General features: G+C 31.7%; 1 protein-coding gene across 4 annotated transcripts in view; it reads left to right on the top strand.

Annotated features, from left to right (window-relative positions):
- Positions 1–13,078, top strand: part of ANKRD12 (ankyrin repeat domain 12) — a 122,630-nt gene that overhangs the window by 53,698 nt on the left and 55,854 nt on the right. For 3 of the 4 annotated variants that reach the window (XM_081263331.1, XM_081263328.1, XM_081263329.1), the window contains 2 exons: positions 7,982–8,050; positions 12,224–12,370. In XM_081263331.1, the coding sequence (XP_081119457.1) occupies positions 7,982–8,050; positions 12,224–12,370 (216 nt within the window). The remainder of the gene's footprint in view (positions 1–7,981; positions 8,051–12,223; positions 12,371–13,078) is intronic. The other variant, XM_081263330.1, reaches the window with a different exon arrangement.

Genomic DNA, 13,078 nt, shown 5'->3' with positions numbered 1-13,078 from the left:
CATGTTATTACTAAATTATCTTTTGTCCAAGAATAGGATACCTAGAATACTTGTGAATATATCTCAATGCAGTGAAATATGATAATAATATTTTAGTCAAGCTGCATGTATAATGATGATTCTACAACATTATATCACCTAGTGATGATGTAGCCTTTTTGCTTTGTATATGGGCACTCTATGAATTTGCATAACAGTGAACTCTGTTAATGGCTCATTCCTCAGAGCATCTCCCCATCCTTAATTGTTGTATAACTGTATGTGTCTTCAGATACCTATTAAGGATTTAACCCTTCTCATATTTTCTTTTTGGAAGCCCCTTTGGTGAACAGTGATATTTTCTGATATTAGTTTGAAGAAGGGAATTTGTTAAAATCAAATATAGTTAACCATTTAAGGAGAAAATGTTACTAAGGAACAGATGAGAAAATGTTACATAGAAGTAAACGAACTTCGCTGAATAAACATAATCTGATTAGAATTTAATCAAATTATAATACTTGTTTTCCTGATAATTTTTCCAGTTAGTGGAATGAAATTACAGCTCTCTTTAAGAACATTTCATAACACCTGGTTGTGTGAGACACATTTGTTATCCCAGTGGCTTGGAAGGCTGAGGCAGGAGGATCACAAGTTTAAAGTCATCCTTAGCAACTTAGTGAGACCCTGTCTCAAAATAAAAAAATAAAAATAAAAATCGGCTGGGGATGTGGCTCATTGCCTTAGATTTCCTGGGTTTAATCCCTGGTACCCAAAAAAAAAAAAAAAAAAAGAGGAATGAACAACATTTCATAACTCCTATTTTTGTTTTAGAAAAGTTATATGAACTCACCAAAAATTTTTAAATTTGTTTTAATGACAGTAGAATGCATTTTGACACATCATATACAAATGGAGCACAACTTCTCATTCATCTGGCTGTACATAGTACAGAGTCACACCTAGGGTAATCATACATATAAATAAGGTAATAATGTCCATCTCTTTCTATCATCTTTCCCATTACCACGCACCCTCTCTCCCTTCACTCCTCCCTTCCCAGTCCAAAGTTCTTCCTTTCTTCTGTAGCGCCCCCCCTCCCCCATTATGGATCAACATCTGCTTATTAGAAAAAAACATTCTACCTTTGTTTTTTGGGGTTTGGCCTATTTCACTTAGCATGGTATTTATCCTACTCTATCCATTTAACTGCAAATACCATAATTTCATTTTTCTTTAAGGCTGAGTAATATTCAGTTTTGTATGTGTAGCACATTTTTTTATTCATTCATCTGTTGAAGAGCATCTAGCTTGGTTCCATACTTTAGCTGTTGTGAATTGAGCTGGTATAAATATTGATATGGCTGCGTCACTGTAGTATGCTGATTTTAAGTCCTTTGGGTAAACCGAGTAGTGGGGTAGCCGAGTCAAATGATGGTTCTGTTCCAGGTTTTCTAAGGAATCTCAGTACTGCTTTCCATAGTTATTGCACCAATTTGCAGTCCCACCAGCAATGTATAAGTGTACTTTTTCCCCCACATCCTTACCAACACTTATTGTTGCTTGTATTGTTGATAATTGCCATTCAACTGAAATGAGATGAAATCTTAGAATAATTTGATTTGCATTTCTCAAATTGCTAGAAATGTTGAACATTTTTTCATATATTTGTTGATTTGTTGTATAATTTCTGTGAAGTGTCTGTGTAGTTTCTTAGCCCATTTATTGATTGGGTTATTTGTTCTTTTGGTGTTAAGATTTTTGTGTTCTTTATATGGTGATTAGGGCTCTATCTGATGTGTGTATGGTAAAGATTTTTTCCCATTCTGTAGGCAATTTCTTCACATTACTGATTGTTTGCTGAGAAGAAGCTTTTTAGTTTGAATCCCTCCCATTTATTATTTTTGATTTTATTTCTTGTGCTTAGGAGTATCATTAAGGTAGCCAGGTCCTAAACCGACCTTGTGAAGATTTGGGCCTACTTTTTCTTCTGTTAGGCACAGAATCTCTGGTCTAATTCCTAGGTCCTTGATCCACTTTGAGTTGAGTTTGTGCAGGCTGAGAGATAGGGGTTTAATTTTATTTTGTCACATTGATTTCCAGTTTTCCCAGTATCATTTGTTGAAGAGACTATCTTTACTCCAGTGTATGTTTTTGGTGCCTTTGTCTAGTATGAGATAATTGTATTTATTTTGGTCTGTCTCTGTGTCTTCTGTTCTGTACCATTGGTCTATATGTCTGTTTTGGTGTCAGTATCATGTTGTTTTTATTACTGTATCTCTGTAGTATAGTTTAAGATCTGGTATTGTGATGCTTCCTGCTTTGCTCTTCAGGCTAAGGTTTCTGTTGGCTATTCTGGGTCTTTTTTTTCCCCCAAATGAATTCCATAATTGTTTTTTCTATTTCTATGAAGAATGACATTGGGATTTTAATTGAAATTGCATGAAATGTATATATTGCTTTTGGTAATATGGCCATTTTGGCAATATTAATTCTGCCGAGTCAAGAACATGGGAGATCTTTCCATCTTCTAAGGTCTTCTTTAATTTCTTTTTTTAATGTTCTGTAGAGGTCTTTCACTTCTTTTGTTAGATTGATCCCAAGTTGGTGGTTTTTTTTTTTTTTTTTTTTTTAGGTTATTGCAAATGGGGTAGTTTTCCTAATTTCTTTTTCAGAGGATTCATCACTGATGTATATGTACATTTGATTTATGTGTGTTGATTTTATATCCTGTTACTTTACTGAATTCATTTATTAGCTCTAGAACTTCTCCTCTCTAAAGTTTTGATGGTCTTAAAATATGTATTGATTAGGCTGAATTTATAAATCTTGCTTTTTATATGCCACACACAACCAAGACATTAAGAATTTTTGTAGGCCCAAAACAGTGTAACTGTCTTTTAGTTATTTATTATTTATTTTTTAATTTTTTAAAAAGATTTTTTTTTTAGTTGTAGTTGCACACAATAACTTTATGTATATGTGGTGCTGAGGATCGAACCCAGGGCCTCGCACATGCTGGTGAGCACTCTACCACTGAGCCCCAGCCTCTTTTATTTTTTATTTTAAAAAATGAGAAAGAAATCTCAAATACTATTAAGCAGGATCTTACATATGAAAAGTAATATAACATCAAACTTGTTTAACATTGATTTTTATTTATTTATTTGGTGGTACTGGCAATTAAACTATTGAACCCAGGGTGTCTCTACCACTGAGCTACATCCCCAGCCTTTTTTTAAGATGGGGTCTCAGTAAGTTGCTGAGACTTACCTCAGACATGGCAGTCCTCCTTCCATAACTCCCAGGATAGCTGTAATTATAGGCATGTACCACCCCACTCAGCTTGATTAATTTATCAATGGTAATCAGAGAAATGATTCATAATAATTGATAAAATTACTACCCAATGATTTTTTAAGCAATTATTGATGGAAGCAAATTTTTATTTTTAGGAATATATCTTATATAATAAAAGAAAATCCTCCCTCCAAACTAGGAAAATAGTGTCATAAATAAAGGATTAGTTAAATTATGGTAAATCCAGTGAGCAAATAGTTTTTTGCACTGAAAAATAACATCGGAGAATGCATGATAGGGAAGACATTTATGTTATTGGAAGTGAAAACCCAGGTCAGGAAATAATATATAGTATTTCATTGCATTAAAATCATTGGTGTGTTTATATGCATATACATATGTGTACAACATATGAACACACATATGAAAAGATAGAATAAAGACTTGAATATAAAAGTCATTTTCACTGTAGGAACTAAGCCTAATGTTGGTGGGTGTATTTTGGGTCCAGATCAAAATATAAAGGTTTTAAACCCTGATTTGAAAGAATGAAAGAAGAGGAAAATGGGAATAATGGCAAGAATTTATACTAGTACTTGGCTCATATTCTCTTATAGCAAGGTTATGTGTATATTTGTTTGTATCTTAGTATATACTGTCTCTAACAGAATAAAAGCAGTTTCTTTTATGTTGGAGTAATATAAAATTAATAAAATTAATCTTTAAGATGTGCATGCGTGTGTGTGTGTGTGTATGTATGTTATATGCTTTTTCTTACATAAATTTTATTTCTTCCTGTGTCTTCTCCATTAGTCCCTGTGTCTTTGTATATATTTAGAGGTATGCTTGGAATGATGTTCACCAAATGTTTATACTTTATTCTCAAGGGTTAGGATGTTTGTTAATTGCTTGTTTCTACTCTTTTTTTGTAGGTTGGATATTTAAAAAATAAGCATATCTTTAAGTTATCTTTTGTAAAGATGTTTGCATGGAAGGCCCTGGGGGTCCCTAAATCAGCAATAATGCCATCAACTGAATGAGGAATTTTTGGTCTTATGATAACCTAGTGTGTTTAAAACTTTGCAAATTTTTAATTATTTAATAATAACTTTTTGAAAAGATAAGTCTTTCTAGAAAAGTAGGTGGTTGGCTAGACAGATAAAATGTTGGAAAGAATTATAGCACAATTTGAAGTCTTTCTAGTGGGTCCTTGTAGCTAGCTACATGATAGTACCATTTATTCTGAATTACTTTCTTTCAAAAAATCACCAACATATCTGTTTATATTGTTCCAGTATCTATCCATGTTTTCTTATCCTGTGAGAAAATTCCTACAATTTTTGTTGTATGGAATACTAAGAAGCCAATAGATAGAGTGAAGACCCGTTGAACATATGGAAGCCTAAAAGCAACTACTACTGATGTAGAAGATATTATGCTTCCCATATCAACTTGCTTCACTGCTTATTTTTAGCTTTTGAAATTTATTTTCAAACTGTCTTCTTCCAAACTCTTGACATAAGATAAATTTTTATAGCTGTAATGGAGATAAATGATAATAGTGTTTAATGTTGAAGATTTTAGAATCTGACCAGTATCGACACTGGCCAGTTAATTTTACTTCTTAATAAGCCCCAGTTTTCTCACCTGCTTGTAATATCAGCTTGAGAAAATTGTGATCTTTAGGTGACATAATGCATGAATTCACTTTGTGATATGTTAATTAAACACAACAAAACAGATGAATACCATCTTAAACAGATGGGGATTTTTAAATTTAATGCAGTGAGAGCAGTAGACTTAGGCAGTCCAGAATCAGTATAGTAGCTCAGTAACACCAACTGATTCATCTCTCTGCTCTCCTTTTCTTGAGCAGGAGACTTGAAGTGACAGGATGCTGCTTTTTCCTAGGAGAAAGTAGAAGGTGAAATAACCCCCAAAAGGTGTCTTTTTCCAAGTGAGACTTGTCCTTTTTATTGATAAAACAATATCTCTAAAAACATCTCTCCATTTCATTGGTTAGGCCACTATAGTTACAAGGGAATCTGAAAAGTCAAGTACTTTTAACTAGGCATATTGACACCCTGATATTAATTGGGGTATTCTGGGAAGAGGAGGAGAATGAATGTTGAGTAGGCAGATTATAATATCTGCTACTGTATTGTATATAAAATCTAATCAATAACTACTAACTTTAGCAATTAAGGTTTTTAACTTTATTCTTGTACTGTCAGTCATAAAATCATACTTTCCCTTTCTCCTACATCCAGGGAAAACCATAATCCCTTAACATAATGTCATAACCCCTCATGTGAAAGTATTAAGCTGCTTTCTGGGGGCTGCATAAAAGTCTCCTTTTGGGCTCCAAACTAAATTCGCAATTATTTCATTATGAATGATGCCATGAAGATCATTTTTATAGATTGTGTTTTTGTCCTATTCTGAACTATTTCCTTATCAAAAATGGGAACAATTCTGTGATTCTTCATGTTTCTCCAAAATAATCCTACCTAGTTTTAAAAGCTTCCATCAGTATATGGATGTTGTTAGACTCGGTGTTCTTTAAATATTGGGGCATATGTTTTTCTTTAGGTTTGATAGATTTTTATATCCTAATAAAGTAAACAAGCAGTATTTCATAATTTTAATTAGCATATTTGAGTAATTAGATATAATATGCTTCACTGTTTAAAATTTAATAATTGTCTCCTCTTACTAAGTATTATTTGTTTACTATAGTTTTTTCTTTTGGCATGTTTAGATAATGTGATTGGAGAAAATTCAGAGACTCGGTATGATCTTTTCCCAAAGTCTCTGAGAGCAATTGTAGAGCATGTTGAGATTTCATAAGCTTTTAACTTTCTCTGCCAGATATCCAGTTTTAGACGTTCTATTCTCCTGAGGCCTTAGATGCCATTAAAGGATTTACCTTACTTAATGGGATTTAAACAAATTGGCAGAGGTTAACACTTTTAAATAGAGAACTGTGTTAAGGTAGCAGGTAAAGTCAAATGTTCTACTCCTGCCCCCTTCCTAATGTTTTATTATAAAAAGTTTCAACCTGTAATACAGACTTTCAAAATCATTCTTGGTATTTTTCTCCTATGCTATTATACTCATAAAGCAGAGTATATTCACTTTAAAAAAGATTGTTTTTCAAATACAGGTGTTGGCTTCTCTTGCCTTCTATAAAGAACTCATTAGGGTGAGAGAATTGCTCTGCCTAACAGTGCTTTACATCAGCCTCAAAGACAAATAGCAGTAGTCTCATACAACCTCATCCCAGTAGAGCATGGACCAAAATAATAGTTATTTTTCAGCTCCTGAAGTAAATCTTTACAGAATACATGTTTGAGTGCTACAAATATAAACATACTTATTCAAATGAAAGCTAAAGGAGGGGGTATTGGGTCAGAGTGAGTTGCTTACTTCTAAAGGAAGAGTTGGTTGAACTGTTAAACTGCTTCCTTGCATTAATGAATATAATTGAAAGTTCATTTTATCCACTGTGCTTTAATATGTTTAAATAACATAATCTGCTTTCAATATCCATTTAATCTGGTTGATATAACTTAATTGGTTGCCACCTTTTTTTTTGCTTTGAATGTATGGAAGCAATTTTCAATCTCTTGCTTGTCTTCATATGTAATGTAAAATACTGATTTCATGGAATTCTTGTGCTTGCCAAATTAATGCCTTCGATTTTGAAATGCAAGGTTCTTTAAAATTATTATAATACAGTCCATCTACTTACTTTAGAATTGGTCTAAATATTCTTAATGATTACACTTTTGAATGAGTGAACCTTCTCATCACTAAACTTTTAGGATTATCTTTAAAAATTTCAAATACTCTTTTTAGGGGTTAATTTTTTGCTAAGTTTGTGTTTTTCAACATTTGGTTACTTATACCTTAAATGAAATCATGAATCCTGTCTATCAGAATGACCCTGGAAAGAAAAATGTATGTCCATAAATTGATATGATTGCTCAGAATAATAATATTGTGAGTTGAGATGCCACATTATTTAAAAGTTAAAATACATGCTGTGTCCAAATCAACAAAATCAGTTCTTCATATTCTTGTTTCTCTGTCATGAATTGTTAAGGAGAATTCCGTATTCTTAACTAATAAACTTTGTTTTGATTTCCATTGCTTTTTTCCCTAAGATTCTTCATTAGTATCTCTAGTACTTCAGTCTATTGAAATATTTGTTATGGATAGAAGGTCTTCCGTCTTACATGATACTGCAGTCCAAAGTGTTTTTATGTCTTCAGAGTAGTTTTGGCACTCAGAACAAAAAGTGTGATTCAAGTTCATCAAAAACAAATTCTGAAGAGAAAAATCAGTGATGTAGGGTGCTGCCTGTTACTGTTATTCAGAGATTGCAAAAAAAAAAAAAAAGATACAGCATAAAAAGATTTGTGTTTTAATAAACAACTTAAGCAATGTCTGTTATTAAAACTACATGTTTGAATTTCTTAATTTTAAGAATTCCATTTGAAGAAACTGAAATCTTAGGTGGTGGCCAAACTTGTGTTTTGAATGTACTTTTGGCTTTACCTTAAAAATAATTTTTGGAAAAACAATAATAGATCATTGCCTAACTAACTGGTGGTCTTTTAAATAATGTTGGTTTGTTGAATTCTGTATTTCCCTTCGTGTGCCTTTTTCTTTTCTCCTATCTCTTCTCATTCTGTAGATTCAGACCCAGGACATACAAGTGAAAATTGGGGGGAGAGACTTATATCTTCTTACAGGACATATTCAGGTAATTAGATTATCAGGTGCTCATGTTCAGCGAGTGGTTTCTGTCACATTTACAGTTAAGCATTGTACTATAAATAACTTATTTTCAAACTAGTAGTTATCTAATTTTTCTGAGAAATCTAGTATATTTTATCTTAACACATGTGTAAGAACATTTTAAAAATACCTCCACTTAAGTTTTGTATAACACAATATGAAGGTACCATTTATTTGGAAAACAGTATGAAAGTCAATCCCCTTCCCTGGTGTTGGACCTCTGTGTGAAGATAGCCAAGGGCTTTAATATGTTTGTTGTATTTCCATCACTAGGTACACCAAGTACACTGAGTTCAATACACAGTTCCTCTTACCCTTTAGTCAAATAATGTTCATTTAAAAGCACATTTAAAATTTTTTCCATTGTACTCTTAACTCATTATTGACTTTGCTGCCCAGGTTGAATTAAGTACATTAAAATAACAGGTTGCTTGGAGAAATGCTATTACCATTAATTGTTAGAACCTCTCTATTTGACTGTGGCACCAGTCATTATGTGTTACTGATTTATAATTACTCCATATAAAAGAAGGCTAAAGAATATATAAATACTATCCCTAAAGCTAGTTAAGTGTTTTGATTATAGTATTTTTGTTTTTAAATGGGCTCATGTACTTATTTCTGAACTTTTTAAAATGTAAATATTGTTAAGTCCCTGGGTATTTAAGTGTCCAGTTTTTAATAACATTCGGGTATGAAACTGAGATAAAACTTTTATGATGTGATTTTTATTTATTTTATGAATTTATGGGAGCTTGGATGGAGATAATAGCAGAACTAAACAATTATCCTTAAAATTATACTGATAGTTATTAATTAAAATGTGGTATTGTCATTTTTTATTACAAAAATTGGGTGGGGGTTATATTTACAATCTAGTTACTATGGAATCAGGCCTGCCTTTAAGAAAGGTACTAAAAGGTATACTTAAAAGAGCTAGATGTGATGAAGCCATTCATGATCTGAGTTGTAATTGCTGAAAATAAGTTATAGTATTGACATTTAGAGGTTACAAATTCACAGTATCTTAGAATCAGACCAGAATGGCAAATTTTGTTTATCAGAATTGCAGTATGCACACTACAAACATGATTGATAGAAGTATGTTTTATCTGTTTTTAAATTGTAGCTTCATTATTATTTTTTTTACAGTGACTGCTTTGTAGGGGAATATCATATTCATTTAGTTTTGAACCTAGTTCCCCAAGAAAAGTAGAATAGTTTTATCTTTTCATAATGTACTTTACACTTAATTGGGAAGTAACAATATTACTTCTGCTTATTTTTGCAAGACCTGAAAAGAAAGCATGCATTTTACAAATTATAAAACTGGGACATCTCTCTTTTTCTGGAGCACCTCTGATGTTGAAAGAAAGAAGTTGTGCTGATGTGAAGTTCTTTTTTTTTTTTTTTTTTTTGTCTTGGGTAGTCTAAATAAATCTGTCAGGTTTTTCTTTCAAATCTCCAGGCTAACTGAATAGAATTTCAGAGCTCTGTAGACTATGCTAAATGAGAATGTTTATAATTATACCTGGGTTTAAATTTTGAAGTTCTAGTCTGTTATGAAGAAAAAAATTTTTTTAGAAAAACTGAAAACTGGAGAACTGTTGTATCATTTTTTTTTACTTATGACACGTTAGAGGAAATGAATTATTGTCAAAGTCTTATTGACTGCATTAAATTTGAAAACAAAATCACCATATTTTGGTACATAATAGTTGTAGCACTTAAAATTTTTGAATAGTATACTGATCTCACACCCATCTAACTTATACCAGCTCCTGATCACTTAACCACCTTTTTCCAATTTATGGAAAACATGAATTCAGACCATACCTATCCTTTAAAGTTAATTCATCTAATTTGAATTTTTGCTTAAATGTTTGGAGTATTCCAACTTGTTAATTCTTTTCCAGGGTATAATGAGTTTATATTTGATTATTTGACAGAATGGAGTTCTATTAATGAACTTATGTTTTCTGTACCCCAGGTATATATTACTTTAGTGTCTTTTATAAAAAACTGCAGTAAAATGCAGAAAGTATAAAAAAAAGTTAGCTGTATTGTCAGTTAAAAAAAAATAAAAGACAAATTACTCCCTCTCCCAAATTTTAGAAATCATTTAAAGGATAGATACTAAGAATTTTTTGTTTCTGCCTATGATTAGATTTTACTTCTTTTCCTTGAAACATCTCGTCTGCTTTTTGTAAAATTTTTACAATATTTAAATTATTTAATTATAGTAGAGAAATGTTTATTATATTTAAAATGTTTATTTAGCTGAAAAATCATTAAAATTACAATAATTGTAGTGTTTCCTAAATACTAGAAAACCAAAATGTACAGAAAATTATGAGAAAGAATATACATTGCAGGTAAAACAATAGCCTGTTTCAAAGACCTGTTTAGGACTTTATAATAATTGTAGTAATAGGTTAAAAATTGTGCTTAGATTGGATTTATACTAAATTGGATCATTATTGATAATGAGAAATATGAAAATTAAAGATTATATTAGAAATATTTAAAAAGTTGATTTTAGTAAGTCTTGAAATGTTTGGTTTTATGTAAAACAAAAATTTAATACAGTGGTTGGTCATATTAGGAATTAATTAATTTTGGGTGACTTTTGGCCATCAGAGTTTAAATATTATAGCCTAATTTTTCTAGGCGATTAGGATGCCAGTTATCCTAATAATCCAAAGTGGCATGCTTGAATCATCATTACTTTAATTTCTCATGATTACTAATGCCAGATTTTAGTTTCTTGGACTTACTAGAGTAATAAATGCTTCTCTCAAAGTATCCTACCTGCTTGCTGCATCTTCCTGCTGGGGAGGGGAGGTGGGAAAAAACAAAACAAAACACTGTACTGACTAAGCCTTCACTTCTTCCACTCATTTTTGAATTTATTTACTTCTAGCTGCACTTTACATGTACTCCTAAACCACCGCAATATCAAATATTTATATATGACTTTCCAAGAAATAGATGCCTTGACAGTAGTCAGAACTCAATATTCACTTGCACAAAGCAACTGCATTCACTTCCAGAGGATTTCTAAAGAAAAGACATTTGTATGTTTGTACCTATGGAATCTAGTTCAGTCTGAATTCCCTGGCACTTAGGGAGAATGCTGGCTGCATTGCCAAAGGATTTCCAAAAACGAAATCTGATATCAGACCTTGTGATAGATGGAGTCTCTTTGAAAAGGGCCTCAGAAATTTTTGTATCTTTGTAGGATTTTTTTTTTTCATTAACGCACAGGCACACAGAGTCCTGAATTTGTACCTTTTTAACTTTGATTAATATCATCCCATGTTCCACTGTACTGTACTCAAAGGAATTGATTTGGTGCTTTTATTCCATTAACTGCTGAGTGATTAGAATTGTCTTACTTAGTTTCTTGGCAGGTTGTACAAATCATTACTGGAATTAGGAAAGTAATTTGAAGAAGCATTGGTATGTAGGTTTAGCAGTAATAAGAATAAAATGATAGTTAAGAAAAATTTCAAAGATATCATATACAAGTTAGCACTCTATCTGCAGAGTCAACTTATCATAGATTGAAAATATTTTTAAAAAATTGCTCTATACAAAAGCATGTACAGACTTTCCCCCCATTATTCTCTAAACAATACAGTATAACTTCATAGTACTTACATTACTTTAGGTATTATAAGTTATCTGGAGCTAATTTAAAGAATATGGGCGGATTAGCACAGATTGTATGTAAATACTACACCATTCATGTCAAGGACCTGAGCACTAGATTTTAGTATCTGCATGAGTTCCTGGAACCATACCTTTGCAGATAATAAGGGATGACTATAGTAAGGAATGTTTGAAGTGTTTTTGAAGTTATTAAATTTTAGCAGAACTAATCACTAAAATACAAATCTTAAAAATAAAAATTTCAAGTGCCTAGAAGCAATAAAACAAGAATATAATTTTTCCAAAGCATTTAGCAAGAATTTTCTCATATAATTAAAGGCCAGTGCTCTTTTCTCTGGCTACTACCAGTTTATATATTATAAATGATTCTCATATATATTTATAGCAGCTGTCAAAAAAGTTGTCTTATGTTTTGCTTTGGAGTACTTTTTTTTTCAAATTCTTACATATTTAATAATTTCAGAGAAAGAAGGTCCAGAAAAGAAGAAAACAAAAAAGGAAGCTGGAAATAAGAAATCCACACCAGTTAGCATTCTTTTTGGTTATCCACTCTCTGAACGAAAGCAGATGGCACTTCTTATGCAGATGACAGCAAGAGACAACAGTCCAGGTGATACCTAACATCATTAAGTTAATTTGTAGTATAATCTAGTATATGTATGTTTGTACCTATGGAATCTAGTTCAGTCTGAATTCCCTGGCACTTAGGGAGAATGCTGGTTGCATTGTGTTGACAGTTACTTTTAACTATTTTTAATTTTTATTCTTTCTTGAATTTAATCAGAATTACTTGTAACATCAGTTTGTAATGTTATAATATATCTGTGTGAAAGTTCATGATCTGAATCCTCCCCTAGAATAGAAAGTGTATAAGAGCAGGGATTCTTTCCCTCACTTTTCTTTTTTTTTTTTTTTATTGGATGTTCACAACATTACAAAGCTCTTGACAAATCATATTTCATACATTAGAATCAAGTGGGTTATGAACTCCCATTTTTACCCCAAATACAGATTGCAGAATCACATCGGTTACACATCACATTTCTTTCCCTCACTTTTCATAAGTAGATAATTGTTAAATAAAATGAGTCATTTAGAAATAGGTTAACAACATGGGAAGTTCATGGCAAAACTGTGTTTTTACCTTACTAATGATTTATCTCAATTTTGGTAAAAATGTTTTCTATGCTTCCAATTCACTGCTCCTCTGCTATTTAAATTGGCAGTTTTATTATACATTGCTTCTCCCTGACTGATACGGGAAAGTATCTGGAGAAAAAAAAAAATTTGGCTCTGAATTTAAGGCATCTTTACATAA

This window comes from Spermophilus citellus (genome assembly GCF_964194105.1).
Source record: "Spermophilus citellus genome assembly, chromosome: 12".
NCBI classification, from domain to species: Eukaryota; Metazoa; Chordata; class Mammalia; order Rodentia; family Sciuridae; genus Spermophilus; species Spermophilus citellus.
Note: the sequence above shows the minus strand (reverse complement) of the source record. Positions and strands in the feature narration are given on the sequence as shown.